The sequence below is a fragment of the Hyla sarda genome, chromosome 6, assembly GCF_029499605.1.
Source record: "Hyla sarda isolate aHylSar1 chromosome 6, aHylSar1.hap1, whole genome shotgun sequence".
NCBI lineage: Eukaryota > Metazoa > Chordata > Amphibia > Anura > Hylidae > Hyla > Hyla sarda.
This window is the reverse complement of record NC_079194.1, coordinates 180219753-180246152: the sequence shown is the minus strand read 5'-3', so window position 1 is coordinate 180246152 and position 26400 is coordinate 180219753. Positions and strand designations below refer to the sequence as shown.

Genomic DNA, 26400 nt, shown 5'->3' with positions numbered 1-26400 from the left:
CTCTAGTTGTAGTACATAAGTACTACAACATATCAAAAAATAAAGTTGGTGACAGTGCCCATTTAACAATGCCACAGCCCTGTCCGCACTATAGATGTGCGCCTCCTAGTGAATGGACAGGATAATATACAAGCCGAGTGCTCAGTCTGCACCTGTATGACAGGGATAGTAGAGAACTTCTTCTCCAGTCGCTTCACATAGGCAGCCAGTTCCAGCGCCTCCTCATAGTAACCATTCCGGACACAAGTGTCCATCAGCTGCGGGATCTCCAAAATTTCCAGTATCTCAGTGTGTCGATTGAGAGTCAGTGTGTTCATCCGCCGGCTGGAGCTGATCTCCTCTGCCTGCTTCACAAAGCCCCTACAGGTTCATAAGAAACAGCATCCATGTCACACTACATACAAAAGATTAGGGCAATGACTAGAAAAGAGAAAGGTGAGACTATTGGTGATAAACATGACAGCTATGGATGGGAAGTGACTGAGGTTCAAATTGTTTTGATACAGACCTCAGTATAGGAATGTGAGTAGTGACAGATGACAGCAAAGAATTGAAAGTAGTGGTGACAAGAGCAGTGACAAAAGGACGAGATGAGTAGTGACACAGGTGACAGCAGAAGGATAGTAGTGATAGTGACAAGTGGCAACAGAAAGATCGTAGCAATGACAAAGGTGACAGCAGGATGATGGAAGTAGTAGTGACACGTGACATCAGAAAGAAGGCAGTAGTAGTGACACATGACATCAGGAGGGTGGGGGGAGTAGTGACACATGACATCAGGAGGGTGGGGGAGCAGCAGTGACACAGGTGACATCAGGAGGGTGGGGGAGCAGCAGTGACAGGTGACAGCAGGAGGATGGGGGAAGCAGCAGTAACAGGGGACATCAGGAGGGTGGGGGAGCAGTAGTGACACAGGTTACATCAGGAGGATGGGGGGGGGAGTAGTAACAGGGGACATCAGGAGGATGGGGGGGGGAGCAGTAGTGACAGGTGACAGCAGGAGGATGGGGGAAGCAGCAGTAACAGGGGACATCAGGAGGGTGGGGAGCAGTAGTGACACAAGTGACATCAGGAGGATGGGGGAGCAGTAGTGACAGCAGGAGGGTGGGGGAGCAGTAGTGACAGCAGGAGGGTGGGGGAGCAGTAGTGACAGCAGGAGGGTGGGGGAGCAGTAGTGACAGCAGGAGGGTGGGGGAGCAGTAGTGACAGCAGGAGGGTGGGGGAGCAGTAGTGACAGCAGGAGGGTGGGGGAGCAGTAGTGACAGCAGGAGGGTGGGGGAGCAGTAGTGACAGCAGGAGGGTGGGGGAGCAGTAGTGACAGCAGGAGGGTGGGGGAGCAGTAGTGACAGCAGGAGGGTGGGGGAGCAGTAGTGACAGCAGGAGGGTGGGGGAGCAGCAGTGACAGCAGGAGGGTGGGGGAGCAGCAGTGACAGCAGGAGGGTGGGGGAGCAGCAGTGACAGCAGGAGGGTGGGGGAGCAGCAGTGACAGCAGGAGGGTGGGGGAGCAGCAGTGACAGCAGGAGGGTGGGAGCAGCAGTGACAGCAGGAGGGTGGGGGAGCAGCAGTGACAGCAGGAGGGTGGGGGAGCAGCAGTGACAGCAGGAGGGTGGGGGAGCAGCAGTGACAGCAGGAGGGTGGGGGAGCAGCAGTGACAGCAGGAGGGTGGGGGAGCAGTAGTGACAGCAGGAGGGTGGGGGAGCAGTAGTGACAGCAGGAGGGTGGGGGAGCAGTAGTGACAGCAGGAGGGTGGGGGAGCAGTAGTGACAGCAGGAGGGTGGGGGAGCAGTAGTGACAGCAGGAGGGTGGGGGAGCAGTAGTGACAGCAGGAGGGTGGGGGAGCAGTAGTGACAGCAGGAGGGTGGGGGAGCAGTAGTGACAGCAGGAGGGTGGTGGAGCAGTAGTGACAGCAGGAGGGTGGTGGAGCAGTAGTGACAGCAGGAGGGTGGGGGGAGCAGTAGTGACAGCAGGAGGGTGGGGGAGCAGTAGTGACAGCAGGAGGGTGGGGGAGCAGTAGTGACAGCAGGAGGGTGGGGGAGCAGTAGTGACAGCAGGAGGGTGGGGGAGCAGCAGTGACAGCAGGAGGGTGGGGGAGCAGCAGTGACAGCAGGAGGGTGGGGGAGCAGCAGTGACAGCAGGAGGGTGGGGGAGCAGCAGTGACAGCAGGAGGGTGGGGGAGCAGCAGTGACAGCAGGAGGGTGGGGGAGCAGTAGTGACAGCAGGAGGGTGGGGGAGCAGTAGTGACAGCAGGAGGGTGGGGGAGCAGTAGTGACAGCAGGAGGGTGGGGGAGCAGCAGTGACAGCAGGAGGGTGGGGGAGCAGCAGTGACAGCAGGAGGGTGGGGGAGCAGCAGTGACAGCAGGAGGGTGGGGGAGCAGCAGTGACAGCAGGAGGGTGGGGGAGCAGCAGTGACAGCAGGAGGGTGGGGGAGCAGCAGTGACAGCAGGAGGGTGGGGGAGCAGTAGTGACAGCAGGAGGGTGGGGGAGCAGTAGTGACAGCAGGAGGGTGGGGGAGCAGTAGTGACAGCAGGAGGGTGGGGGAGCAGTAGTGACAGCAGGAGGGTGGGGGAGCAGTAGTGACAGCAGGAGGGTGGGGGAGCAGTAGTGACAGCAGGAGGGTGGGGGAGCAGTAGTGACAGCAGGAGGGTGGGGGAGCAGTAGTGACAGCAGGAGGGTGGGGGAGCAGTAGTGACAGCAGGAGGGTGGGGGGAGCAGTAGTGACAGCAGGAGGGTGGGGGAGCAGTAGTGACAGCAGGAGGGTGGGGGAGCAGTAGTGACAGCAGGAGGGTGGTGGAGCAGTAGTGACAGCAGGAGGGTGGTGGAGCAGTAGTGACAGCAGGAGGGTGGGGGGAGCAGTAGTGACAGCAGGAGGGTGGGGGAGCAGTAGTGACAGCAGGAGGGTGGGGGAGCAGTAGTGACAGCAGGAGGGTGGGGGAGCAGTAGTGACAGCAGGAGGGTGGGGGAGCAGTAGTGACAGCAGGAGGGTGGGGGAGCAGTAGTGACAGCAGGAGGGTGGGGGAGCAGTAGTGACAGCAGGAGGGTGGGGGAGCAGTAGTGACAGCAGGAGGGTGGGGGAGCAGTAGTGACAGCAGGAGGGTGGGGGAGCAGTAGTGACAGCAGGAGGGTGGGGGAGCAGTAGTGACAGCAGGAGGGTGGGGGAGCAGTAGTGACAGCAGGAGGGTGGGGGAGCAGTAGTGACAGCAGGAGGGTGGGGGAGCAGTAGTGACAGCAGGAGGGTGGGGGGAGCAGTAGTGACAGCAGGAGGGTGGGGGAGCAGCAGTGACAGCAGGAGGGTGGGAGCAGTAGTGACAGCAGGAGGGTGGGAGCAGTAGTGACAGCAGGAGGGTGGGGGAGCAGTAGTGACAGCAGGAGGGTGGGAGCAGTAGTGACAGCAGGAGGGTGGGGGAGCAGTAGTGACAGCAGGAGGGTGGGAGCAGTAGTGACAGCAGGAGGGTGGGAGCAGTAGTGACAGCAGGAGGGTGGGGGAGCAGTAGTGACAGCAGGAGGGTGGGATCAGTAGTGACAGCAGGAGGGTGGGGGAGCAGTAGTGACAGCAGGAGGGTGGGGGAGCAGTAGTGACAGCAGGAGGGTGGGGGAGCAGTAGTGACAGCAGGAGGGTGGGAGCAGTAGTGACAGCAGGAGGGTGGGGGAGCAGTAGTGACAGCAGGAGGGTGGGGGAGCAGTAGTGACAGCAGGAGGGTGGGGGAGCAGTAGTGACAGCAGGAGGGTGGGAGCAGTAGTGACAGCAGGAGGGTGGGGGAGCAGTAGTGACAGCAGAAGGGTGGGGGAGCAGTAGTGACAGCAGGAGGGTGGGGGAGCAGTAGTGACAGCAGGAGGGTGGGGGAGCAGTAGTGACAGCAGGAGGGTGGGATCAGGGACTGGTTTCAGGACCTGCAGCTCTCCTGGAAGCCAGGCAGCTTCCCTAGTAGTCGGGACACGCTGTCCTCCACCTGCCCGAAGTCCCGGTAGATGAGCTCGGTGCATTCGGCTGTCCGGATGAAGGTCTTGTAGTGAGTAAACGCCAGGTCCCGGGTTTGCTGCAGGATCTGCGCCCGCTCTTCTGCCAGCCTCTCCGGCTCCCTCCGCAGCTTCTCCACCCCGAACGAGCTCAGCTCCAGCAGGTAGGCGGCGAAGTCCGGGTTGTCCCTCCAGCTCTCCGGAAAACTATTCCTAAACACCGAAGCCAGGAGGCTCTCCTCTTCCACGTCCACCGCCGCCATCTTACCGAAGGTCATTGACACAGACATTCCCCCTGTCAACAGGAAATAAACAGTGACTTCCTCCAATGCTACGTCAGAAACATCGCCATATTAGTGGAGGCGCGAGAATTCAACTAACTTTATTGAAAACGAACAGTGTCCTACGCTATTGGCTGTGTGGCTCGTTCCCAGAATGCAGAGCGCGGCTTTTCTCAGTATCCGCTCGTATTGGTGTCACACGTGGGGAAGATGAGGCCGCTCACCGAGGAGGAGACCAAGACCATGTTCGAGAAGCTCTCCAAATAGTGAGTGCTGCCCTAAAGGGTTAATATCAGAGGGCGGCCATTGCCTTTTCTTCATACACCCGTCATTGTGGAGGACCACAGTATACTTCGCGTTATATTCCCTCACAGTTATCAAACTCTCTGCTTGCTGGCAGTGAATGGAAACAATCTTGTTACTGACTGGAACAGCCTAATACTCCTTCCAGTGCAGTTCTATCTATCAATGTCTTAATCCCAGACTGATCTGCAGCAGGATAGGAGAAAAATGTGTGTGTCGCTGGGTGCCTCCAGCTGTTGCAAAACTATAATTCCCAGCATGCCCGGACAGCCTTTGGCTGTCCGGGCATGCTGGGAGTTGTAGTTTTGCAACAGCTGGAGGCACCCTGCGTGGGAAACACTGGGCTAGATACAACTGTAGCTAAAGGCTGTCCGGGCATGCTGGGAATTGTAGTTTTGCAACAGCTGGAGGCACCCTGCTTGGGAAACACTGGCCTAGATACAACTGTAGCAAACCTTCAGCTATGAGAAGTACTGGGTTGTATAAAGGTTTTGAACCGAATTGTACATCTGGTGTATGTGAATAAACCCCTAGTGATGATTTACCAGAATTTAAAGGGTGCATTCACACACTGGATCCGCTGCGGATTTCAATTGTGGATGTGCAGTTGTAAAATTCGAAGTTTCTGATTTACAACTTAAAATCTGCAGCAGATCCTGTGTGTGAATACACCCTTAACGTGAATCACTGATCTCCTCTTACTTGATCCTCAGCATTGGAGAAAATATAAAGCTTCTCGTGGACCGACCTGATGGGACCTACTGCTTCCGGCTACACAATGACCGCGTGTATTATGTAAGGTGAGGTAATATGAAGCATGGGGGGTTTTCACTAGGGATCGACCGATATTGATTTTTTAGAGCCGATAACCGGTGAACCGGCCAATAACTTATACCGATATTCTGTGCATTTAAATCCCCCCCAAATATCCTTGGTAAAATGAGGGTGCGTGTGTGTACGGGTACACCCTGCTAAACTGTTTCTGCGGGCGCTTTAAATCAATGAACTGCAGCGGCTTTTGAAGGGCCAGAGACCACCGCCGCCACCCGCTTCTCTCCCCCTGCCTGGACTGAGTCCAACTGCCGCCAGAGACAGTCGCCACCACCCGCTTCTCTGCCCCTGCCTGTCCTGAGTCCAACCACCGCCACAGGTGCCCCATTGCCTCCCCATCCCTGGTTTTATAATTACCTGTTCCCAGTGTCCGCGCTGCTTCTGACACCTGCGGCGTCCTGCGCTGTTGCTGTGCGTTGCGCAATGACGAGTGACGTCCTCAACGCAACATCACCGTCAGTGGCCTGGCGCACAGTGACAGCTCAGGACGTCGCAGGAGCCAGAAGTAGCACGGACCCCAGGAAAAAGTAATTATAAAACCGGGGATGGGGGAGGCAATGGGGCAGTGGTTGGACTCAGGACCCCAGGACAGGCAGGGGGAGAGAAGCGGGTGGCGGTCTCTGGCCCCACAAAAGACATTGCAGTTCATTGATTTAAAGCGCCCGCATTATCGGCAAGGTAATTGCCGATACCAATAACTTAGAAAATCGTAAATATCGGCCGATAATTTTGGCCAAACCGATAATCGGTTGATCCCTAGTTTTCACAAACGGTGCTGAAAAAAATGACATCGCTATTTAATATGGTTCTGCTTGGAAGCTCAATTGAAATCCATTGAGGGCTTTAAAAAAAAAACAAAAAAAAAACACATGAAACTGCATCAAAACTGCACCGCAAATTCCAATCTGATTTTAAGGTAAGCTTTTTTTGCCCCCATGTGAACATGCCGTTAAAGGGGTACTCCACTGGAAAACATTTTTCTTTTAAATCAACTGGTGTCAGAAGGTTAAACAGATTTGTAAATTACTTCTATAAAAAAAAAAAAAATCTTAATCCTTCCAGTATTTATCAGCTGCTGAATACTACAGAGGAAGTTTTTTCTTTTTGAATTTTCTTTCTGTCTGACCACAGTGCTCTCTGCTGACACCTCCATTCCATTCAGGAACTTTCTGGAGCAGGAGAGGTTTGCTATGAGGATTTTCTCCTATTCTGGACCGTTCCTAAAAAGTGTCAGCAGATAGAACTGTGGTCAGACAGAAAGGGTTAAGATTTTTTAAATGGGCACTGTCATGATTTTTTTTTTATATGTTGTAGTACATATGTACTACAACATATCTCTAATATATATATATTTTTTTTAAATTAAAATGCTTTAATTAACGTTTGAAAACCGGCCACTAGGGGTCTCCCTCCTAGTGGCCGGCGTGACGTCACGCCTGAATTTGGACTGATGCCGGCCGGGCATCGGTCCTAATTCATTCAGCCTGCGCTCGCTCCCTGCCTGTCAATCGGCCACTGCACATGACGCTGCTGCCCCTGCACGCTGGACTGTCTGGCAGTATGTATGGATCTGTTTCAGGGGAGAGCGGGGTTCGGCATTTTAACACGGGGGGGGGGGGGGAGAGCGGGGAACAGACTGAGGGAACGTACCAGGCAGACAAAAAGTCGTTTTTAACATGGTAAAAAAAAAAACTAAAGCAGGGAGGGGGTTAGGGATAGATGGGTAATAGGCAGGGATAGAAAAACAAAAAGGTTGGTGGGAGCTACTCTTTAATAGAAGTAACTTAAAAATTTGCTAAAGTAGTGGTTTGTCAGCTCACCCGTTCACCGCACGGCAAGAAAGTCCTCCAAGTTTAGAAGAAAGCAGGTAGATGCCAGCGGATAAGAAACTTCACCTTTATTTTCATCACATTAAAAGCATGGACATGGAGAGACTTCAGTAAGTCCTAGGAGTAAGCGCCAAGCACGACGCGTTTCAGGTCGTCACCTTTCATCAGATGCATTAACTTAAAAATCTGTTTAACTTTCTGACACCAGTTGATATAAAAGAAAATGTTTACCCCTTTAAGGTAGTGTTTCCCATCCAGGGCGTGTCTCCAGGCACACTTGTTAGGCTGTGTTCACATGATAGGGGATAAGTTGCTGATTGCAGGGGGGGGGTTTGACTGCTGGCACCCCCCCCCCCCCACCCCCACCCACCCCACGATCTGGGGAGCAGGACATACCCGAATGCTGTATTTGGGTTTTTCCAGTGCTTCCATAGAAATGAAGTGTGTGCTGTCTCCTCACTGAGAGCCAGGGTCCCATTCCTGGGATCACAGGGGTCCCATAAGTCGGCCCTCCCATGATCAGCTACTTATCCTATTATTCTGTGGATAAAGGGAAAAGTTAGTTTTTTGCTGGACCGCCCCTTTAATGGTCAAGGAAACTATCTAATACTTGTTGTGCCTTCCAGTGAGAAAATCTTGAAACTGGCAACAAATATCGCCCGCGACAAACTGGTCTCTCTTGGAACCTGTTTTGGAAAATTTACCAAGACTCAGAAGTTTCGTCTTCACGTTACAGCTCTAGATTATCTGGCGCCATATGCAAAGGTGATCGAAATGATACAGATTCTCCTACCAGAGACTAAAAAGAATGTTTTATCATCCTACTCGCGTCTTCCCTTCTGTATTTGATGCCTGTCTCTTTACCTTATAGTACAAAGTGTGGGTAAAGCCAGGAGCTGAGCAGTCATTCTTGTATGGCAACCATGTTCTTAAATCTGGACTGGGGAGAATAACCGAGAACACAGCACAGTACCAGGGAGTGATAGTCTACTCCATGGCTGACGTTCCCTTGGTGAGTATTTCTGTCTCCTATTACATATATGGCAGGGACAGAGAGAAAAAGTGACGCTCTAAACTAGTACCAACCATAGCCTAAGTCTGCCATATATAACAAGATGGAAATGATGAGAATATGGCATAACAATTAAAATATTATAGTAATTTAATCTTGCATTTTTGACTGTCAAGGTTACTGATCCTTTGTTCACAGTAGAACACTATATATAGTATTGAAAACATCATAAGAACATGCATTCTGCTGTAGTCCTTTTTATTTATTTCTTCAGCCAGGAGCAGGACCCCATTGGAGTTATGTCCTTACTAAATTGTTAAAGGAGCACATCAGATTCATTAAGTTACTCATACTAATTCTTAGGCTATTTTCACACAATGGAATTTCTGTGCAGAATTCAGCACGGACATTCCGCTGCAGCAGAGTCCCATTCATTTCAATGGGATTCTGCTGCACTGTGCACTCGTCGGAATTGCCATGGCAGAAACAGCAGTAATCCCGATTCCGAAGTCCACAGAATATACCTGTCTATTCTTTGTGTAGTCCACACGGAAATGCATTGCTGTCTATTAGACGCTCTGCTGTTGGTGGAATGTCCACACGGAAATGCATTGCTGTCTATTAGACGCTCTGCTGTTGGTGGAATGTCCACACGGAAATACATTGCTGTCTATTAGACGCTCTGCTGTTGGTGGAATGTCCACACGGAAATGCATTGCTGTCTATTAGACGCTCTGCTGTTGGTGGAATGTCCACACGGAAATGCATTGCTGTCTATTAGACGCTCTGCTGTTGGTGGAATGTCCACACGGAAATACATTGCTGTCTATTAGACGCTCTGCTGTTGGTGGAATGTCCACACGGAAATGCATTGCTGTCTATTAGACGCTCTGCTGTTGGTGGAATGTCCACACGGAAATGCATTGCTGTCTATTAGACGCTCTGCTGTTGGTGGAATGTCTACGCGGACATTGCATGGTCTGAACATAGCCTTATACTTTGATAAATTTGGCACATTTGAAGACTAAGTGGCTCAGGCTGTCTGATAGCCCAGCTATGAGTTGGCTGAATTTGTGTCAGAATCATGTAGTAAAATATTAATGATGGAGTGGTTGACGGGCAGCATGTTTTTTTGGATGACTTGTTTTCTACTTACAGTGGGTGAAATAAGTATTGAATACGTTACAATTTTTTCACTAAATATATTTCCAAAGGTGCTATTGCCATGAAATGTTACCAGATGTTGGTAACAAGCCAAGTAATCCATGAATACAAATAAAGCAAAACAAGCTCAAATTCCATGTGATAATGTGAAATGACACAGGCAAAAAGTATTGAACATGTTTAATGAATTTTTTTTTTAATACTTTGTACAAAAGCCTTTGTTGGTAATGAGTTTCAAGATGCCTCCTGTATGGAGAAAATTACTCATGCATTGTTTGGTTTGATTTTGGCCCATTCATTTGCACCAAAAAAAAAAAAAAAAATTAAATACTAGAGATGAGTGAAGTTAGTGATTCGATTTGTCACAAACTTCTCGGCTCGGCAGTTGATGACTTTATCCTGTATAAATGAGTTCAGCTTTCTGGTGCTCCGATGGGCTGGAGACTCTCTCCTAGGACTGTATCCACCTTTTCCAGCCCACCGGAGCCCCTGAAAGCTGAACTCATTTATGCAGGATAAAGTCAGCAACTGCCGAGCTGAGACGTTTGTAACTAATCGAATTTACTGTAAGTTCGCTCATCTAATAAATACAGTGGAAAAACACCGGTTAGTAAAAAAAAAAAACTCAAAAGAAAACTATACTTTACTCTTAGTAAATCAGGGGCACAGTCTTAAAATCTCAAGTTCTGTGGGCCTCTTCTATTAATCCATTATCTTCAGTTCTTTCAACAGATTTATATGGCAAGTGATTGGCTGGACCATTCAGCATTATTTTCTTACTATGAAACCATTTGAATTTCCTTAGCTGTGTTTGGGATTAGTTGGGGAGATTTAGCAAAACCTGTGAGGAAGAGTGGTGCATGTAACTTAAAGGGGTATTCAGGCCGTAGACATCTTATCCCCTAAGGATAGGGGATAAGAGGTCTGGGTGCAGTCACATCCCCTCCCATAGAGATGAATGGAGGGGACCTGGTGTCATGTCTCCAGTCCCGGAAACAGAGGAGGTTTCCAAGACTGGAGCAGCAGCCCGGTATATAATGCTGGTGCTGCATGTAGATTGCGGGGGTCCCAGTGGCAGGCCCTCCCCCCGTGATCAGACATCTTATTCCCTATCCAAAGAATAAAATGTCTATGGCCTGAAAATCCATTTAATTTCTGATCTTGATTGCGGGAGTTTAATGAGCTAAAATGGTGGAAGAGGGCCTCCTCACCTACCCCTGACTCACTGATGTAGCCTGGCGTAGCATTATACGTTGAATGAAATCTAATGACTACATATAAGTCCTCTATGGGGACCTAGAAATTATAAAATAAAGTATTTATTAAAACCCCTTCCCCTAATAAAATCATCCTTATTTTCCCATATAAGATTTTTAATCCCACACAGTAAACAGTGTAACCTGAAAAATACCAAACCCCAAAATTGCAGATTTCTAATCACATCATATTGGAAACATGCTGCCAACATCAGAGCTATGCTTTAAAGTCTACAGGAGTAAGATGCGTGACATCTCACACTGCTTTAGGCTTTGAAATGTACAACAGTTATGAGTTGTAGTAGATTCATGGTGTTACTTACTTCAGTTCGGTGTAAATCCACTAAGCCTGTCCACTTTAAAAGAAAAAAAAAAGCCCACAGCTTGTGCCACAAAGTGTGACTTAAGAAAACTGGAGTAAAATGATTCATTTCCCCTACCGGTTTTGCCAAGGGTGTTAATCAGTGGCCTAGATGTACTAATGTAAATGTGCTAGAAACTAGTTTTTTTTCTTTACTGGGTCTGACAAAAGGTGGCAATATTTTAGCACACGATTCTGGTTAAAAATCAGCCAACTATAAGTCTAAGACTGTTAAATGTGGCTTATTTGAATTCTGTAAGTCTAGGTTTGCACTAAGAATTAGTAAGTCCTCCCCCATTGTCTTATAACAGACCTATTAATTCTGTGTTCTGTTCCATACAGGGCTTTGGTGTAGCTGCAAAATCCACACAAGAATGTAGGAAACTGGACCCAATGCAGATAGTAGTTTTCCACCAAGCTGACGTTGGAGAATACATCAGACATGAGGACACACTGACCTAAATTCCAGAGCTGTGCAAAGACTTTACAAACCCTTTTAATCTACTGCCATATTGACCAGACCAAGGAGACCTACCTGAAGACATAAAATGCAAGAGACCAGGAATCTTGTATTATAGACTGTCACTTCATGACCATCATATTAAACTGAATAATGGGATAACTGTATTGCCATGAAGTGTCCACAACACCTAGAAGATTTTCCATGGTCTTTATTTATAAGAACTTAAGAATGTGGTGTGTGTTTTCCATACAATCCTTTAAAAATGTTTATCCATCATTCTACAGTTTATCTAAATAATGTTGTAAATAACATTGTATTGATCATCCTCTATGGCTCCCGAGTTACAGCCTGTATTATTCTAGTTGTTGGGTTGGATGTCCTTTAGCAACGTGTTCATACAAGCACTAAATGCCGCAGTGTTGAATGCTTTGGCACGCTGCTGCATGAGGTGGAAGCATATTGTTTTCTTAGGCAACATCTTGCTGTTTTGGATGCAGAAAAGGGCATCAAAACAGCACTTTGTTTGCACATACAGCTTTACTAGTGCAGTGGGATGGTCTTCCTACAGTAGGACATTTCCTAGAATACAAAGGAATTGGGCAAGCTATACACAGGAAAGTTTCAGCACTGGAGCCAGCACTATGAATGCAATGAAGGAAAACGGTCAGCCAGTTCATTCACAATAAACCCAAAATACTGGGTGATAGTGTGAGTCCATAAAGGGTTCACTTTTTAGTGTGCCCTGGCCGCTGTGTTCTCGGTCTTCTCAGTGGTGCTTTGAAGGCGAGTCCCCCGCCACCCGTCTCACCTTGGGTCACGGAGGAAGGGGCCTAAACCCACCCCCGTTTGCCACTGAGAAGACAGAAAACACAACTGTAGTGGGGGAGAACTGTATACAGTGACCCCCCGACCTACGAAAATTTCAACATACAATGGCCTCTTAGAGGCCATTGCATGTTGAAGGCAGCATCAATATACAATGCTTTTGTATGCCGGGGCCATCGCATAAATGGCTATTCGGCAGCACAGACTGCTTCAGCTACCGCCGGCTAGCCATTTAAGGTGGTCCGGTGATGATCACGCACCTGTCCCCGGCGCTCCAGACCATTCTCTTCAGGATCCCCTACATCGCCATCGCTCTGCGATGAAGAACGACGATCCCAGGCAGCAGAGACTGTCCAGAGCGGCGGTGACAGCGATGGAGGGCAACATCCTGTGGATAGGGGCTAAGTTTTAGATCGCAGGGGGTCCGACACCCCAGGAAGAGTTCATGTCGACCCCAGGAGGAAGCTGTGGCAGACCCCCCCCCCCCCCATGGTACCCCATAGAGAAACATGAAGGGAGTGTGCTTCCCTGGGGACTGCTGTGCAGGATATCATGGTCTCAGGTTGGCCCCCGCAATCAAGAACTTAATCCCCTAGAGATAGTTGTTCATATGTTTCTTCCCCCCCCTTCTGGCATATAAAAGGGAAGCCAAGTATAGCCATACATACAGCATTGTTTATTTGTTGGTATAAACTGGGCATTAGACAGCTGTCAAGTTCTGATCCCAACATTTACTTGTGATACCCATATACAATTGCAAGATATATATAAAAACAAATAGAAAGGTATATAAAATCTTTCAGCCCGAGATGCATCAGGGCAGCATTCTCAGTAGTTCTCAGCAGCGTGGTTTCTGGGTCGTTGTGGTCACCTTTTCATTGAAGAGACGTTTAAGGAAATAAAGCTGCAGGACTCCTGAGACCACAATAAGGATGCTTGTACCTGCTGACCACCAGTTTACATAGTGATAGTTGGACATCAGCCTGTAGTAATCAGACCCTTTCCTCATACGAGCAAAGTTATAATATCTCCACATATGAAGAACACGACCTTGTACAATCTGGGCACTTTCCTATAGGAGAAAAATGGACATAGCCTAGTTGTACAAAAATTACACAAACAAAAAAATATATATATTAACCCCTTAAGGACCGGGGGTTTTTCCGTTTTTGCATTTTCGTTTTTTGCTCCTTGCTTTAAAAAATCGTAACTCTTTCAATTTTGCACCTAAAAATCCATATGATGGCTTATTTTTTGCGCCACCAATTCTACTTTGTAATGACGTCAGTCATTTTGCCCAAAAATCTACGGTGAAACGGAAAATAAAATCATTGTGCGACAAAATTGAAAAAAAAACGCTGTTTTGTAACTTTTGGGGGCTTCCGTTTCTACGTAGTACATTTTTGGGTAAAAATGATACCTTATCTTTATTCTGTAGGTCCATACGATTAAAATGATATCCTACTTATATAGGTTTGATTTTGTCGCACTTCTGGAAAAAATCATAACTACATGCAGGAAAATTAATATGTTTAAAATTGTCATCTTCTGACCCCTATAACTTTTTTATTTTTCCGTGTATGGGGCGGTATGAGGGCTCATTTTTTGCGCCGTGACCTGAAGTTTTTAACGGTACCATTTTTGCATTGTTAGGACTTATTGAATTTTTTTGCGCGCACGCCATTGACCGAGCGGTTTAATTAATGATATATTTTTATAATTCGGACATTTCCGCACGCGGTGATACCATATATGTTTATTTTTATTTACACTGTTTTTTATTGGAAAAGGGGGGTGATTCAAACTTTTAATAGGGGAGGAGATAAATGATCTTTATTCCCTTTTTTTTTTGCACTTTTTTTTTTTTGCAGTGTTATAGCTCCCATAGGGACCTATAACACTGCACACACTGATCTTCATCATTGATCACTGGTTTCTCATAAGAAACCAGTGATCGACGATTCTGCCGCATGACTGCTCAGGCCTGGATCTCAGGCACTGAGCAGTCATTCGGCGATTGGACAGCGAGGAGGCAGGTAGGGGCCCTCCTGCTGTCCTGTCAGCTGTTCGGGATGCAGCGATTAGCCGCGGCTATCCCGAACAGCCCGACTGAGCTAGCCGGCAACTTTCACTTTTAGCCGCACGGCTCAGCTCTGAGCGCGCGGCTAAAGGGTTAATAGCGCGCCGCGATCGGCGCTGCACGCTATTAGAGGCGGGTCCCGGCTTCACTATGATGCCGGGCCTGCCGTGATATGACGCGGGGTTACTGTGTAACCCCGCGTTATATCAGGAGAGCAGGACCAAGGACGTACCGGTACGTCCTTGGTCCTTAAGGGGTTAAAAATCATTTCACCCCCTTTCATGATCTTAAATTTATGTAGAATTGATAGTAGGTTCAGACGTGTCTAAACTTCAATTAGTTTTGTGTGAAAGTTAAAAAAATAATTTAAAAAAAGTGCTCAAGGTCTGGGGTGGTAGCAAGCTGGGAAGGGACAAAAATGTGGGCCGTGATTGTCACTGCAGAACACACTCTCAGTATACTTCCTCCCCCCGCAGGTTTCTAACAGGGTGGTGGCTTCTCTCAGCTATACTTTTTGCAGCGCTCACCTCAATAGATACCAGGGTGTCATTTAACTTCCGCTTGTGGTCCTGAGGGTGCTCGGGTCCTTGTCCGTCGTAGTACACACCAAAGTTGAGGTAAACCTGAACTGAGCCAAAGCTGTTCTGCCAGTTATTTATGCAGAGCTGATAAAACCCTAAGAGAAGAAACGAGGGAATTGTCTGTGGTGCAAACAATTAAGTCATCTTGCTTTGTTCTGCCTACCTATGGAAAGTAGTATCCCACCATATCATCTATGATATTGAAGCATATCTGTCATTTTGAAAAATATACTGGGAGCGTTCTATTAAAGCGCAGCGGTCAGACTCCCCCCCCCCGCGATCTCCTGCATGGACCACGCCTCTCCCATAGAGCTGTATGGGGAGGGTGTGTACCATTGAGTGAGGTCGACATCACAGAGCGGCAATGCCGGGGCTCATTTGGGAGATAGTGGGGGGTCCCAGCAGTCAGACCCCCTGCGATCAAACACTTATCCCCTTGTCCTTTAAAAGCCTCTTTATGCTAAATATATGACTGGGGGTAGTGTGTAACTGACGAGACCACACTAGCCTAATTATGTATTTTGCACAAAGAGGCTTTTAAAATACACAGGGATATGGATGAAGAGAAAACGTTTGCCAGCAGGCGCTCAGAAGTCCACGGAAGATATCACACTTGGCCTCCCCCAGTCAGATGCCATATGCCCAGCAGAGCCTCTTTCACGTGACCCAAGTGTGATATCTTCCGTGGACCTCTGAGCGCCTGCTGGCAAAGGTTTTCTCTTCATCCATATCCCAGTTATCTACAGGACACCGGCTGGTACTACCAGCAGGGAGGGGAAGTAATATTCTCTCCCCCCCCCCAACTGCTATCTGGGGTAACTCACAAGGTACCAATCCTTTGGTCTTTCCATTTTTCTACTTTTATACAGGTTTAACCCCTTAAGGACTCAGCCCAAAACAATTTTATTTTTACGTTTTTGTTTTTTCCTCCTCGCCTTCAAAATAATCATAACTCTTATATTTTCATCCACAGACTGGTATGAGGGCTTGTTTTTTGCGAAAACCGCAATTTTGCTAATTTTGGAAGGTTTTGTTTTCACGCTGTACAATTTACGGTAAAAATGACATGTGTTCTTTATTCTTTGGTTCAATACCATTAAAATGATACCCGTGATAACATACTTTTCTATTACTGTTGCGCTTAAAAAAAAAAAAAAATATCGCAAACTGTTTAACCAAATTATTACGTTTAAAATCCCCCTAATTTGAAGACCTATAACTTTTTTCATTTTTCCGTATAAGCGGCGGTATGAGGGCTCATTTTTTGCGCCGTGATCTGTACTTTTTATTGATACCATTTTCTTATATAAAACTTTTAATACATTTTTTATAAATTTTCGGGGGAATAAAAAATTTTTTTCTCTTTTTTTACGTTCACCGTACGGTATCATTAACATTTTATTTTAATAGTTTCGGATATTAACACATGCGGCGACACCAAAATATGTATAAAAATTTTTTTTTTTTTTTTACACTTTTTGGGGGTGAAATAGGGAAAATGGGACAATTTACATTTTTATTGGGGGAGGGGGTTTTTCAAATTTTTTTCCCACTTTTCTTACTTTTCTTTTTACACTTTAATAGTCCCCATAGGGGACTATTTATAGCAATCATTAGATTTCTAATACTGTTCAGTGCTATGCATAGGACATAACACTGATCAGTATTATTGGTCATCTTCTGCTCTGGTCTGCTCGATCGCAGACCAGAGCAGAAGACCCGTGGAAGGCAGCGGAGGCAGGTGAGGGGACCTCCGTCTGCCGTTCTGGATGATCGGATCGCCGCAGAAGCGCGAGCGATCCCATCATCCATTTTAGTGACCGTGATGCTGCAGATGCCGTGATCTGTATTGATCAAGGCATCTGAGGGGTTAATGGCAGACATCTGCACGATCATGGATGTCCGCCATTTCCGGCAGGTCCCTGGCTGCTATCAGCAGCAGCAGGGAACTGCTGCGCATGACCCGAGCATCGCTCTGATGCTCGCGGTTATGTATAGGACGTAAATGTATGTCCTGGTGCGTTAAGTACCACCTCACCAGGACATACATTTACGTCCTGCATCGTTAAGGGGTTAAAATACACAGGACATGGGAGGAGTATAGAATACATATTTCAGCTGGTTTTGGCTATATCCCCCACCCAATGGATTGATGTAGTAAACAAGAAAAATACAAAAGTGACCTGTCCATCATATTACCTGTCTCTTTGGTCTCAAAGTTGATCTGACCACGTACATCCTTGGAGGTTTCAATGAGAAAACCCTGTGGATTATGTGCTGAGGCAGACACATGTCTGTCCTGCATTATTCCGGAGGTCCACTGAACCTGTGGGGGGGAAGGGGGAAATATTTATTTACCAACTATCAGACAAAAATACTGCATCCCCAGTTACAGTAGGAAGTACAGTTCTGCAGAATAAAAACCTTTCTGTAGAAAGGATAATACAGAGCTAAGCAAAACATACATGTTCAGTATATATACATATATATATATAGTATAATTTGGGCAGACCGCACCTTAGGTCATTTTCTATATAGCAGACTGCAGTAGGTATCACTGGATCTACAACAGATCTTGAGATTAGTGTATATAAGAAGTTACTTGGTGAATGGATTACTCCCCATTGTATTCTGTCAGGCAAAAAGTTTCATTCCTCAGATAAACAGCATAACTAGGGGAATATAGAAGCAGCTAGTTGCATGCAGCCTGCTCTATAAGAAGGGAGCTGTCTATAGCAGACACCCCCTTAAAGGGGTACTCCGATGGAAAACTTTATTTATTTATTTATTTTTTAAATGAACTGGTGCCAGAAAGTTAAACAGATTTGTAAATTTCTTCTATTAAAAAATCTTTACCCTTCCAGTACTTTTTAGCAGCTGTATGCTACCAAGGAAATTCTTTATTTTTGAATTTCTTTTTTGTCTTGTCCACAGTGCTCTCTGCTGACACCTCTGTCCGTGTCAGGAACTGTCCAGAGCAGCATAGGTTTGCAATGGGGATTTTCTCCTACTCTGGACAGTTCCAGACAGAGGTGTCAGCAGAGAGCACTGTGGACAAGATAAAAAATAAATTCAAAAAGAAAAGAATTTCCTCTGTAGGATACAGCTGCTAAAAGGTACTGGAAGGGTAAAGATTTTTTAATAGAAGAAATTTACAAATCTGTTTAACTTTCTGGCACCAGTTGATTTAAAGAACAAAAAATGTTTTCCACCCCTTAACATGCTTTTTTTTTTTGTATATTGGTGGCAGATGTCTCAATCATTGTCATGTCCTGTGTGGCCACTTACATATAAATCTCCAATACTACATCACACTCAGGACACAACATGCTGTTTGCACTGGGAATGGGAAGGGTCACCTTGTTATAAGTGATAAGCGGCTGCTGAGAACATTTGGGCTGGCAGCAGATGTTAAGGTTTCCGTCATTGCATCAGCACAAGGGAACAATGTAAAGGAAAGTGCTCTATTAGAAAATGTAGGCATTTTATCTAATGGTCAAACAACAAATGTCAGCATAGACAAAAATGTCTCGTGACACTATACGTCCCAGCAAGAATTGGTAGGTACCAGTTTCAATTTAGAATGAAGATGGAGTAAATATGGATTCTATCATTTTACAAGGCTATTTTTTTCTGGGTGATTCAAAGATCTGGGGCACTTTAACAAATGTACTAACAGATGTCACTTACCTCATACCCAAAGTAGAAATAACCATTCTGATGTGCGTAGTGCCAGAAGCATTCAGTGCCTGCAGGGCTCACCACAATGGCAAAGTCATAGCGATCTGCTCCACGGAATAAGGGCTCGGAGCTGTGACTGCTTAATGGCTCCGACTTCTGTGGTAAGCATGGGCATACAAGGGACAGGAGAACAGCAAGACAAAGCATGATGTGAGCGGCAGAGGCTGCATCTGAGTGCTGGGGATTAGGTACACCTCAGCAATCATTAACCTGTCCAGCCCCCAGACAAAAAGGACAGCCCTATTATGATAAGGTAAGGCTGGGTTCATACCACGTTTTGGCAATACAGTTTCCGTATTTTCGTTTTTTCCTCCTCGCCTTCAAAAAATCATAACTCTTATATTTTCATCCACAGACTAGTATGAGGGCTTGTTTTTTGCGTCACCAGTTGTCTGTTGTAATGCCATCACTCACTTTACCATAAAATGTATGGCGCAACCAAAAAAAAATTTGTGTGGGGAAATTAAAAAGAAATCAGCAATTTAGCAAATTTTGGAAGGTTTCATTTTTACGCCGTACAATTATGGTAAAAATGACATGTGTTCTTTATTCTGAGGGTCAATATGATTAAAATGATACCCATGATAATATACTTTTCTATTACTGTTGCGCGAAAAAAAAAATAAAAAAAAAATTCGCAAACTGTTTAACCATAACTTTCATTTTTCCATATAAGCAGCGGTGTGAGGGCTCATTTTTTGCGCCGTGATCTGTACTTTTTATTGATACCATATTTGCTTCTATAAAACTTTTAATACTTTTTTTATTAATTTTTTTTTTGGAATAAAAGGTTATAAAAAAAAAAGCAGCTATTTTGGACTGTTTTTTACGTTCACGCCTTTCACCGTACATTATCATTAAAATTTTATTTTAATAGTTGGGATATTTATGCGTGCGGCGATCCCAAATATGTATATAAAATATTATTTTTACACTTTTTGGGGGTGAAATAGGGAAAATGGGACAGTTTACATTTTTATTGGGGGAGGGTTTTTTCACTTTTTTTTACAATTTTTTACACTTTAATAGTCCCCATAGGGGACTACTTATAGCAATCATTCAATTGCTAATACTGCTCAATGCTATGTATAGGACATAGCACTGATCAGTATTATCGGTCATCATCTGCTCTGGTCTGCTCGATTGCTGACCAGAGCAGAAGACCCCGGGAGACTGCCGGAGCAAGGTGAGGGGACCTCCGGCCGCCATGCTGGATGATCGGATCACCGCGGCAGTGCTGTGAGCGATCCGATCATCCATTCAAAGTACCGCGATGCTGCAGATGAGGGGTTAATGGCGGACATCCGCACGATCGCGGATGTCCGCCATTACGGGCGGGTCCCTGGCTGGGGTTATGCATAGGACGTAAATGTAAGTCCTGGTGCGTTAAGTACCAGCTCACCAAGACGTAAACGTCCTGCGTCGTTAAGGGGATAATCCTGTATAACTTTTAGCTTCATTTAGAATTCTAATGGCTTCCACATCAGCACCACTTACAGTCAAATCCAAAAACACTACATCTTCCACAATGCATTGCAACACGTGATATCAAGCAGTCAGAGACCCACCTAAAATGATATTATACACTCTAAAGAAGCAGAATCCACAGAAAAAAAGCAATTCCTGGATAATAAACTTGTAAAGTTTATTGATGAACATAACACTGTTCTATATACAAAATATTTTAAAAAGTTGTTGTATGGCACAATGTTATTGTGTGAGAAGATGGCAAGAACAAACCCTATGTCTATACCCAACCCCTCCCATCAGTAAACTGCAGTGTATATGGTATACATTTCATTATAGATGGTATATTCCCATTGGCAGTGTTCTTATATTGAAACTATATACATCCTTATAACAGTCAGGAAAGTGGGAATGTGGCCGATACAATTAAATGGTGTGTCCAGGATAAAAAAAAAAAAAAAAAAAATAATAATCCACTTTTTTTCAGTTCAGAATCAGCGCTCCACCTTTCCATGGGCTTTGTCTGGAATTGCAACCCCCATTCAACTGTAACTGAACTGCAATACCAGACCCAGCCTGTGGACTTGTATTTCCTGACAGGAGACGACTGAAAAGTTGGTCACAAACATAACAGTCTGTTGTCCTCCATACATCAAGCTGCAAATGCAATATAGGAGTGTTCTTATATAAAGAAAGCCAACAATAAAGTATAGCATCACCAATTTAGCATTTCCTGCATAGGGATTTATAGAGCTACTACTGAAGCTAAAGGGGAAAAATATTTTTAGAATTAAAATCGCTTAAGTGGTTAGAAAAAAAGAAAAAAAAAGTAAACGCATTTACCTGCCACCAATTGCTCGACAATGCCAGTCCCCATTGTCAGCACTACCCATGCAGGCACATAGACCATGTCCAACATGTCAGAAGAGGAAACGCTGACAGTGTGGCCCAGCACCATCAAGGGATCAGCAGCAGGCGAGTAATTTGTTTTTCCTACTGACACCTTAATAGCTGGGAAAAAGGGTGAGTATTTTTTTTCCCCAAATACAAGAGCAATAGGTATAGGTATATAGCTATATGTTCAATAGCATCTCTAAGAGCCGCATGTTGGAAGTCCCCACCCCCTCAGAGGCAGCTGCTTAGTTCTGTGACTCCTGGTGTTTTCTCCTGGAAGCAGAGAATAAAGCGCTCTACTGACCACAGGAGCCTAGTCTCATTATATGAAAGGAACGCAGGAGATTTGGATCTCTAGTACTGTCCCTACTTGAACACTGCTGCATAATTGGGACACCGGGGGGGGGGGGCTGGTTGGGTTGGGTTGGGGGGGACAAGCCACATGGGACCTGCAATGTTGGCAAATAGTTTTTTCCAGAATCTTTTTACATAACATAACTTTAAATATTTTTATAGCAGGAATGAAAGGCAACAGTTTGGAAAACCTCAGGCAAAGTATATAGCAATATCATTGATATGACTTACTGCTCTACACAGGATTGCTTGGTAGCCATTGTCCAATATTTCACTTTTAATGGTAATGGTCAAAATAATATACTAACTGTGACCCTCTAGTAGCTGCAGTTCTAGAAATATGGTAGATATAGAAGTGTGTCCAGCACACAATGAACTGTAGTCTCCCAGAGACAATATAAAGATATTTTTTACAGTAGTCCAATCCAAAGTTACAACATTCATTGGTGAAGGGGACACTAGGCATGGCCCGATAATAAGGGAGGCCTCCTTCATGCCAGAGAAAGTTTTTTCATCGTCCTCCACCTGTCCTTTATCATGATCGCTGTGCGCTGTTTGAAAGGATAGCTTCTCAATATTTTAGACCACTTGCCTTCACCGTATTTTTTCACGCCCATATTAATCCATTTAGTTTCTTTGTCTGTCCATTTCTGCAATTAGAAGGAAAATTAAAAAAGCTAAATACGATTTTTAAAAATTGACTAAAATTGTTGCTCAAGTGACATAGTCGGCAGAAGATATAACACTGTATAACATCCACATCGACATACAGACACCAAAGTGTATTTAGGCAGCCCCCCCCCCCCCCCCCTTAATCCTCCCTGGGGCAGTACACACATCTGGTGATCCATGATAAGAACACACAAGAGAATTGCTATATATACACATTTGTCTATAATCCAATATCCAAGAGGTTTTATCACAGTCTGTAGCTTCATAATTAGAATGCGGGCTGCCTTAAAGCGCAACTGTCATGAAATCTTGGTGCAATAACCTGGACACAGCCTTTGTACTGTGTGCAGGCGGTGTGTATAGCAATGATTTTACCTAATATTTGTAGGCTTTCATTACCCAAAAAATCCTCTTGATCAAAGCCACTGACGGTCGGGTAGGCGTGGCGCGAGGTACACTATTCCCCGCCGCCACCACGCCCACCCCCTGTATGTCAGCGCTGGGACCGCTGTGTGATTGACACACAGGTCCCAGCGCATGCGCCCTTCAGCTCCCCTTTTTTGGCTGGTTATTATACTCGTGCCCATTCTCTTTCTTCTCTCTGGTGGAGACGTGCGCGCAAGCAGGACAGTTCCCAATACTAGGGGCAGAGAGGAAGCGCACTCTCTGCACCTAGCAGACTGTGGCAGGAGAGAGCACTCACTGGGGGAGCGCACATTAGATGAGCTGAAGGGCGCATGCGCTGGGACCTGTGTGTCAATCACACAGCGGTCCCTGCGCCGACATCCAGGGGGTGGGCGTCTCACCTATCCGATCATCAGTGGCTTTCATCAAAAGTATTTTTTGGGGTCATGAAAGCCTGCAAATATTAGGTAAAAACATTGCTATACACACCGCCAGCACACAGTACAAAGGCTGTGTGCAGGTTATTGCACCAAGATTTCATGACAGTTGCGCTTTAAGGGAGTAATCCACAGGGGGAATAAAAAGGGTTTTCAAATCAACTAGTGCCAGAAAGTTAAACAGATTTGTAAATTACTTCTATTTAAAAATCTTAAAGTGTACCTGTCAGATCCCACTGTTATATATATATTACAGTACCTCATTCTGATCATGTACATGTAATTTATGTCTCTATCACCTATATTTCACTAAAAAATTGCACATTACTGCTCAATGTCTTTTCCATCTTGTCAAAGGGAGGGGGCGTGTTCTTCTCTTGTCTGCACTGTGAAGACTCCTCCCCCTCCCTCACTTTGCTGACTATTCTTGGAGGAGCCTGGCCGCCCTGCTCTGTAACCCTTTCCTCTCTGGATTTATGCTGTACACACAATTATTATTGGAGATTGTACTCAAAGACAATATGGTGAGTGTATAACTTACATCTTCCTAAATTAGTGCAAAGGTTTTATGCATAAATGTTCTGTTCCTATGTCATTCTTGTTTGCCATCCTTTGCTAGTCCTGTAAAGCTGGGACTTTTAGTTTTGGAATAGTTGGAGGTACACTGTTTGGATAACTTTTATGCAGCAGTGTTGCCTTCAGCTGTGTGCCTAAAGCTTTTGCAAAATTACAACTCTCACCATGCCCAGACATCCTTTTACTGTCCAGACATACTTGGAGTTGTAGTTTTGCAACAGCTGGAGGCACATGTTTGGTAAACAGTCTTCAGCAACACTGCTGTTAGACAGTGTTCCTCCTGCACCCTTGTTAGCCATCTTGTGTCTATGACCCTTGGACACACTGATGATGCTGTTGGACTCCGTGTCCCAGGAGGTATGGGGACCTCTAGTGATAGGATTTTCGGAAGCAGTTTTCTTTAATAAAATGTTTTTTTTTAAAAAGAAGTATATTAGAAAAACTATTGTTTTGCAAAGATGTACAATGTATAAAAAGTTTTTATATCTGACAGTGCCCATTTAACCCTTCCAATACTTATCAGCTGCTGTATGCTCCAGAGGAAATTGTGTAGTACTTTCCAGTGTGACCACAGTGCTCTCTGCTGACGCCTCTGTTCCTGTCAGGAACTGTCTAGAGCAGGAGAGGTTTGCTAAGGGGATTTGCTTGTACTCTGGACAGTTCCTGACAGGATAGAGATGGCAGCAGAGAGCACTGTTGTCAGTCTGGAAAGAACTACACAACTTCTGTAGTATACAGCAGTTGATAAGTACTGGAAGGGTTAAGATTTTAAATAGAAGTAATTTACAAATCGGTATAACTTCCTGGCACCAGTTGATTAAAAAAAAAAAAAAATTCCTTTTGATGTACCCCTTTAAAGGGAACCTATCACACTTGTTGAGAGCTGCCACTGATTAAAAATAAAGAGATACATATGGCCCTTTAATTATTGCATATGAAATACCCAAAGAAATGAGTGTATAATCCAAACCTCCAAAATCATATTTTTATCTAGATGCATATGCAGCAGCAGGAAACATAAGTTTGAACACCACAACACAGCCAGTTTACCTTTTTTCTTCCAGGAGTGCCTGCACTGTTGCCAGATTTTAGAGATCCTGCAAAAACATTGAATAAAGTTTTATATAAAAACACTTGTGAAGCAGACATTTTATTTTAATAGTTGACTTTTCCATGTACACCCTGCTTATTCAACAAGTTTAAGAACAGGCCCATATTCTTGTCCATAAGCAGAAACCTTTCCTATTTTTTCAGAACATGCAGCTGGGAGCTACAACATTTTTGTTTACAAATTTGAATAATTTGTGCGTAAATTTTTTAGCCAGTCTACCTTGTTGGGCGTTATTATTTAACACTAGCTGAGTACCTGACCTTATGGAAGATGAAAAGAAACAATGCCGTTCTTCTCCTTCAATCCCATTCCCTGCACTAAATATTCTCTGCACCTGCCTGCTGTGCAGTTAAATCCTACTTTACTATATCATTTGGCCAGTGGAAGTATGCTTAAAATACTCGAGCAATCTCTGCAGCCCGGGAGTAGCGCAATCCGGAGATGTACTGGAAGCCCCATTGGTTTGCATAGAATCTCAGACATAAAAACCTCACCCTTGCATAAGTGGGTTGGATAGGGTTAACTTAGTTCTATCATATTTTTAATTCACATAAAAAAATTAAAAAAAATATCTCCAGCCATGCGGAAGTTATGCTGGAACATGAAATTAGAGGGTAAGTGGTAGAGATAGAGTGCATATATCCATGTAGAGTCGAGTGAACTTACAGTAAATTGGCTCATAGCGAACCTTGTTGCTCGGCCGTTGATTACTTTAGTCTGTATAAATTAGTTCAGCTTTCCAGGTTGCCTGGAAAAGGTGGATACAGTCCTAGGAGACCTAAGACGGTAATCCTGGACTTTTCCAGGCAACTAGAGCCCTTGGAAAGCTGAACTAATTTATACAGACTAAAGCAGGGGCCTGCATCCCGCGGCCCTGGAGCCGCATGCGGCTCTTTTACTCCTTTGCCGCGGCTCCGCGAGTCTGTCCCGGGTCCCGGTCACCCTCATTCCGGGACAATGCAGTGTTCCGGAATGATCTGAGCCTGTGAGCCGCCGTCTATTTACTTACCTGCCCTGGTGCCATTGGAGCGGAGTCTCTTCTTCCGGGGCCGCGCAGATCCTCAATGTCATGTGACAATGTAACGTCACATGACAGTGTCGCCGCCGGCCTGCGCCTCAGTACAGTACATTACTGGTGAGTATGTAAAGTTCATCACTTGACAGCGGGGCGTTCACCCCTCACCCCGCAGCAGCGTTAATGCTGCCGTGGGGTGAGGGGTTAACGCTACCGCTGCCATGGGATGAGGGGTAACTTAACCCCTCACCCCATGGCAGCGGCAGCGTTATCGCTGCCGCGGGGTGAGAGGTTAACGCTGCCGCTGCCATGGGGTCAGGGGTTAAGTTACCCCATGGCAGTGGTAGCGTTAACCCCTCACCCTGCAGCAGCATTAACCCCCCTCTCCCCAGTGCATTATCGCCCCTCTCCCCAGCCCACCCCAGGCCTGGGGCACAAAAAAGCCCACCCCAGGCCTGGGCCCCAAAAAAGCCCACCCAAAAAATATATTTTACATTGTTAAGTGAAAGTCCTTTTTTCTTCAGATTGACAGCTGTCTGCACGATCCTGTATATATAGCATTAAGGTAAGAAACAATATATGCAGTGTTATATTTGTTTTAAATGTCGCAATGGTTTTGCGGCTCCCATTTTTTTTTTCCTTCGGAAACGGGTCCAAGTGGCTCTTTTTGTCTTAAAGGTTGCAGACCCCTGGACTAAAGTAATCAACGGCCAGTTTACTGTAAGTTCACTCAACTCTAATCAGGTATTTTAGTAAAAAATGGTCATAACATTTTTTCATGTTATATT

General features: G+C 45.7%; 4 protein-coding genes across 10 annotated transcripts in view; 1 reads left to right on the top strand and 3 right to left on the bottom strand.

Annotated features, from left to right (window-relative positions):
• The window catches only part of COG8 (component of oligomeric golgi complex 8), a 30980-nt gene extending 26572 nt beyond the window's left edge, over window positions 1–4408 (bottom strand). Inside the window, exons 1-3 of one of the 2 annotated variants that reach the window (XM_056525937.1) lie at window positions 4336–4408; window positions 3889–4249; window positions 153–360 (exon numbers count right to left, since the gene is read on the bottom strand). In XM_056525937.1, coding sequence (XP_056381912.1) covers window positions 153–360; window positions 3889–4244 — 564 coding nt within the window. In that variant the 5' untranslated portion in view covers window positions 4245–4249; window positions 4336–4408. Of the gene's footprint in view, window positions 1–152; window positions 361–3888; window positions 4250–4335 lie in introns of those variants that run through there. The other variant, XM_056525938.1, reaches the window with a different exon arrangement.
• On the top strand, window positions 4307–11786 carry NIP7 (nucleolar pre-rRNA processing protein NIP7). The gene is made up of 5 exons (XM_056525939.1): window positions 4307–4501; window positions 5252–5338; window positions 7825–7963; window positions 8070–8210; window positions 11334–11786. Exons 1-5 carry the CDS (start codon window positions 4446–4448, stop codon window positions 11451–11453), a joined length of 543 nt encoding a protein of 180 aa, XP_056381914.1. The 5' UTR covers window positions 4307–4445; the 3' UTR covers window positions 11454–11786.
• A 1128-nt stretch (window positions 11787–12914) lies between these two features.
• Window positions 12915–19063, bottom strand: TMED6 (transmembrane p24 trafficking protein 6). Its single transcript, XM_056525936.1, has 4 exons — window positions 18631–19063; window positions 17140–17266; window positions 14887–15035; window positions 12915–13351 (listed from the first exon to the last, which is right to left on the bottom strand). Exons 1-4 carry the CDS (start codon window positions 18826–18828, stop codon window positions 13118–13120), a joined length of 708 nt encoding a protein of 235 aa, XP_056381911.1. The 5' UTR covers window positions 18829–19063; the 3' UTR covers window positions 12915–13117.
• A 1866-nt stretch (window positions 19064–20929) lies between these two features.
• Window positions 20930–26400, bottom strand: part of TERF2 (telomeric repeat binding factor 2) — a 64822-nt gene continuing 59351 nt past the window's right edge. For 5 of the 6 annotated variants that reach the window (XM_056525931.1, XM_056525933.1, XM_056525932.1 and 2 more), the window contains 2 exons: window positions 24537–24583; window positions 20930–22046 (listed from right to left, as the gene is read on the bottom strand). In XM_056525931.1, the coding sequence (XP_056381906.1) occupies window positions 21888–22046; window positions 24537–24583 (206 nt within the window). In that variant the 3' untranslated portion in view covers window positions 20930–21887. Of the gene's footprint in view, window positions 22047–24536; window positions 24584–26400 lie in introns of those variants that run through there. The other variant, XR_008845143.1, reaches the window with a different exon arrangement.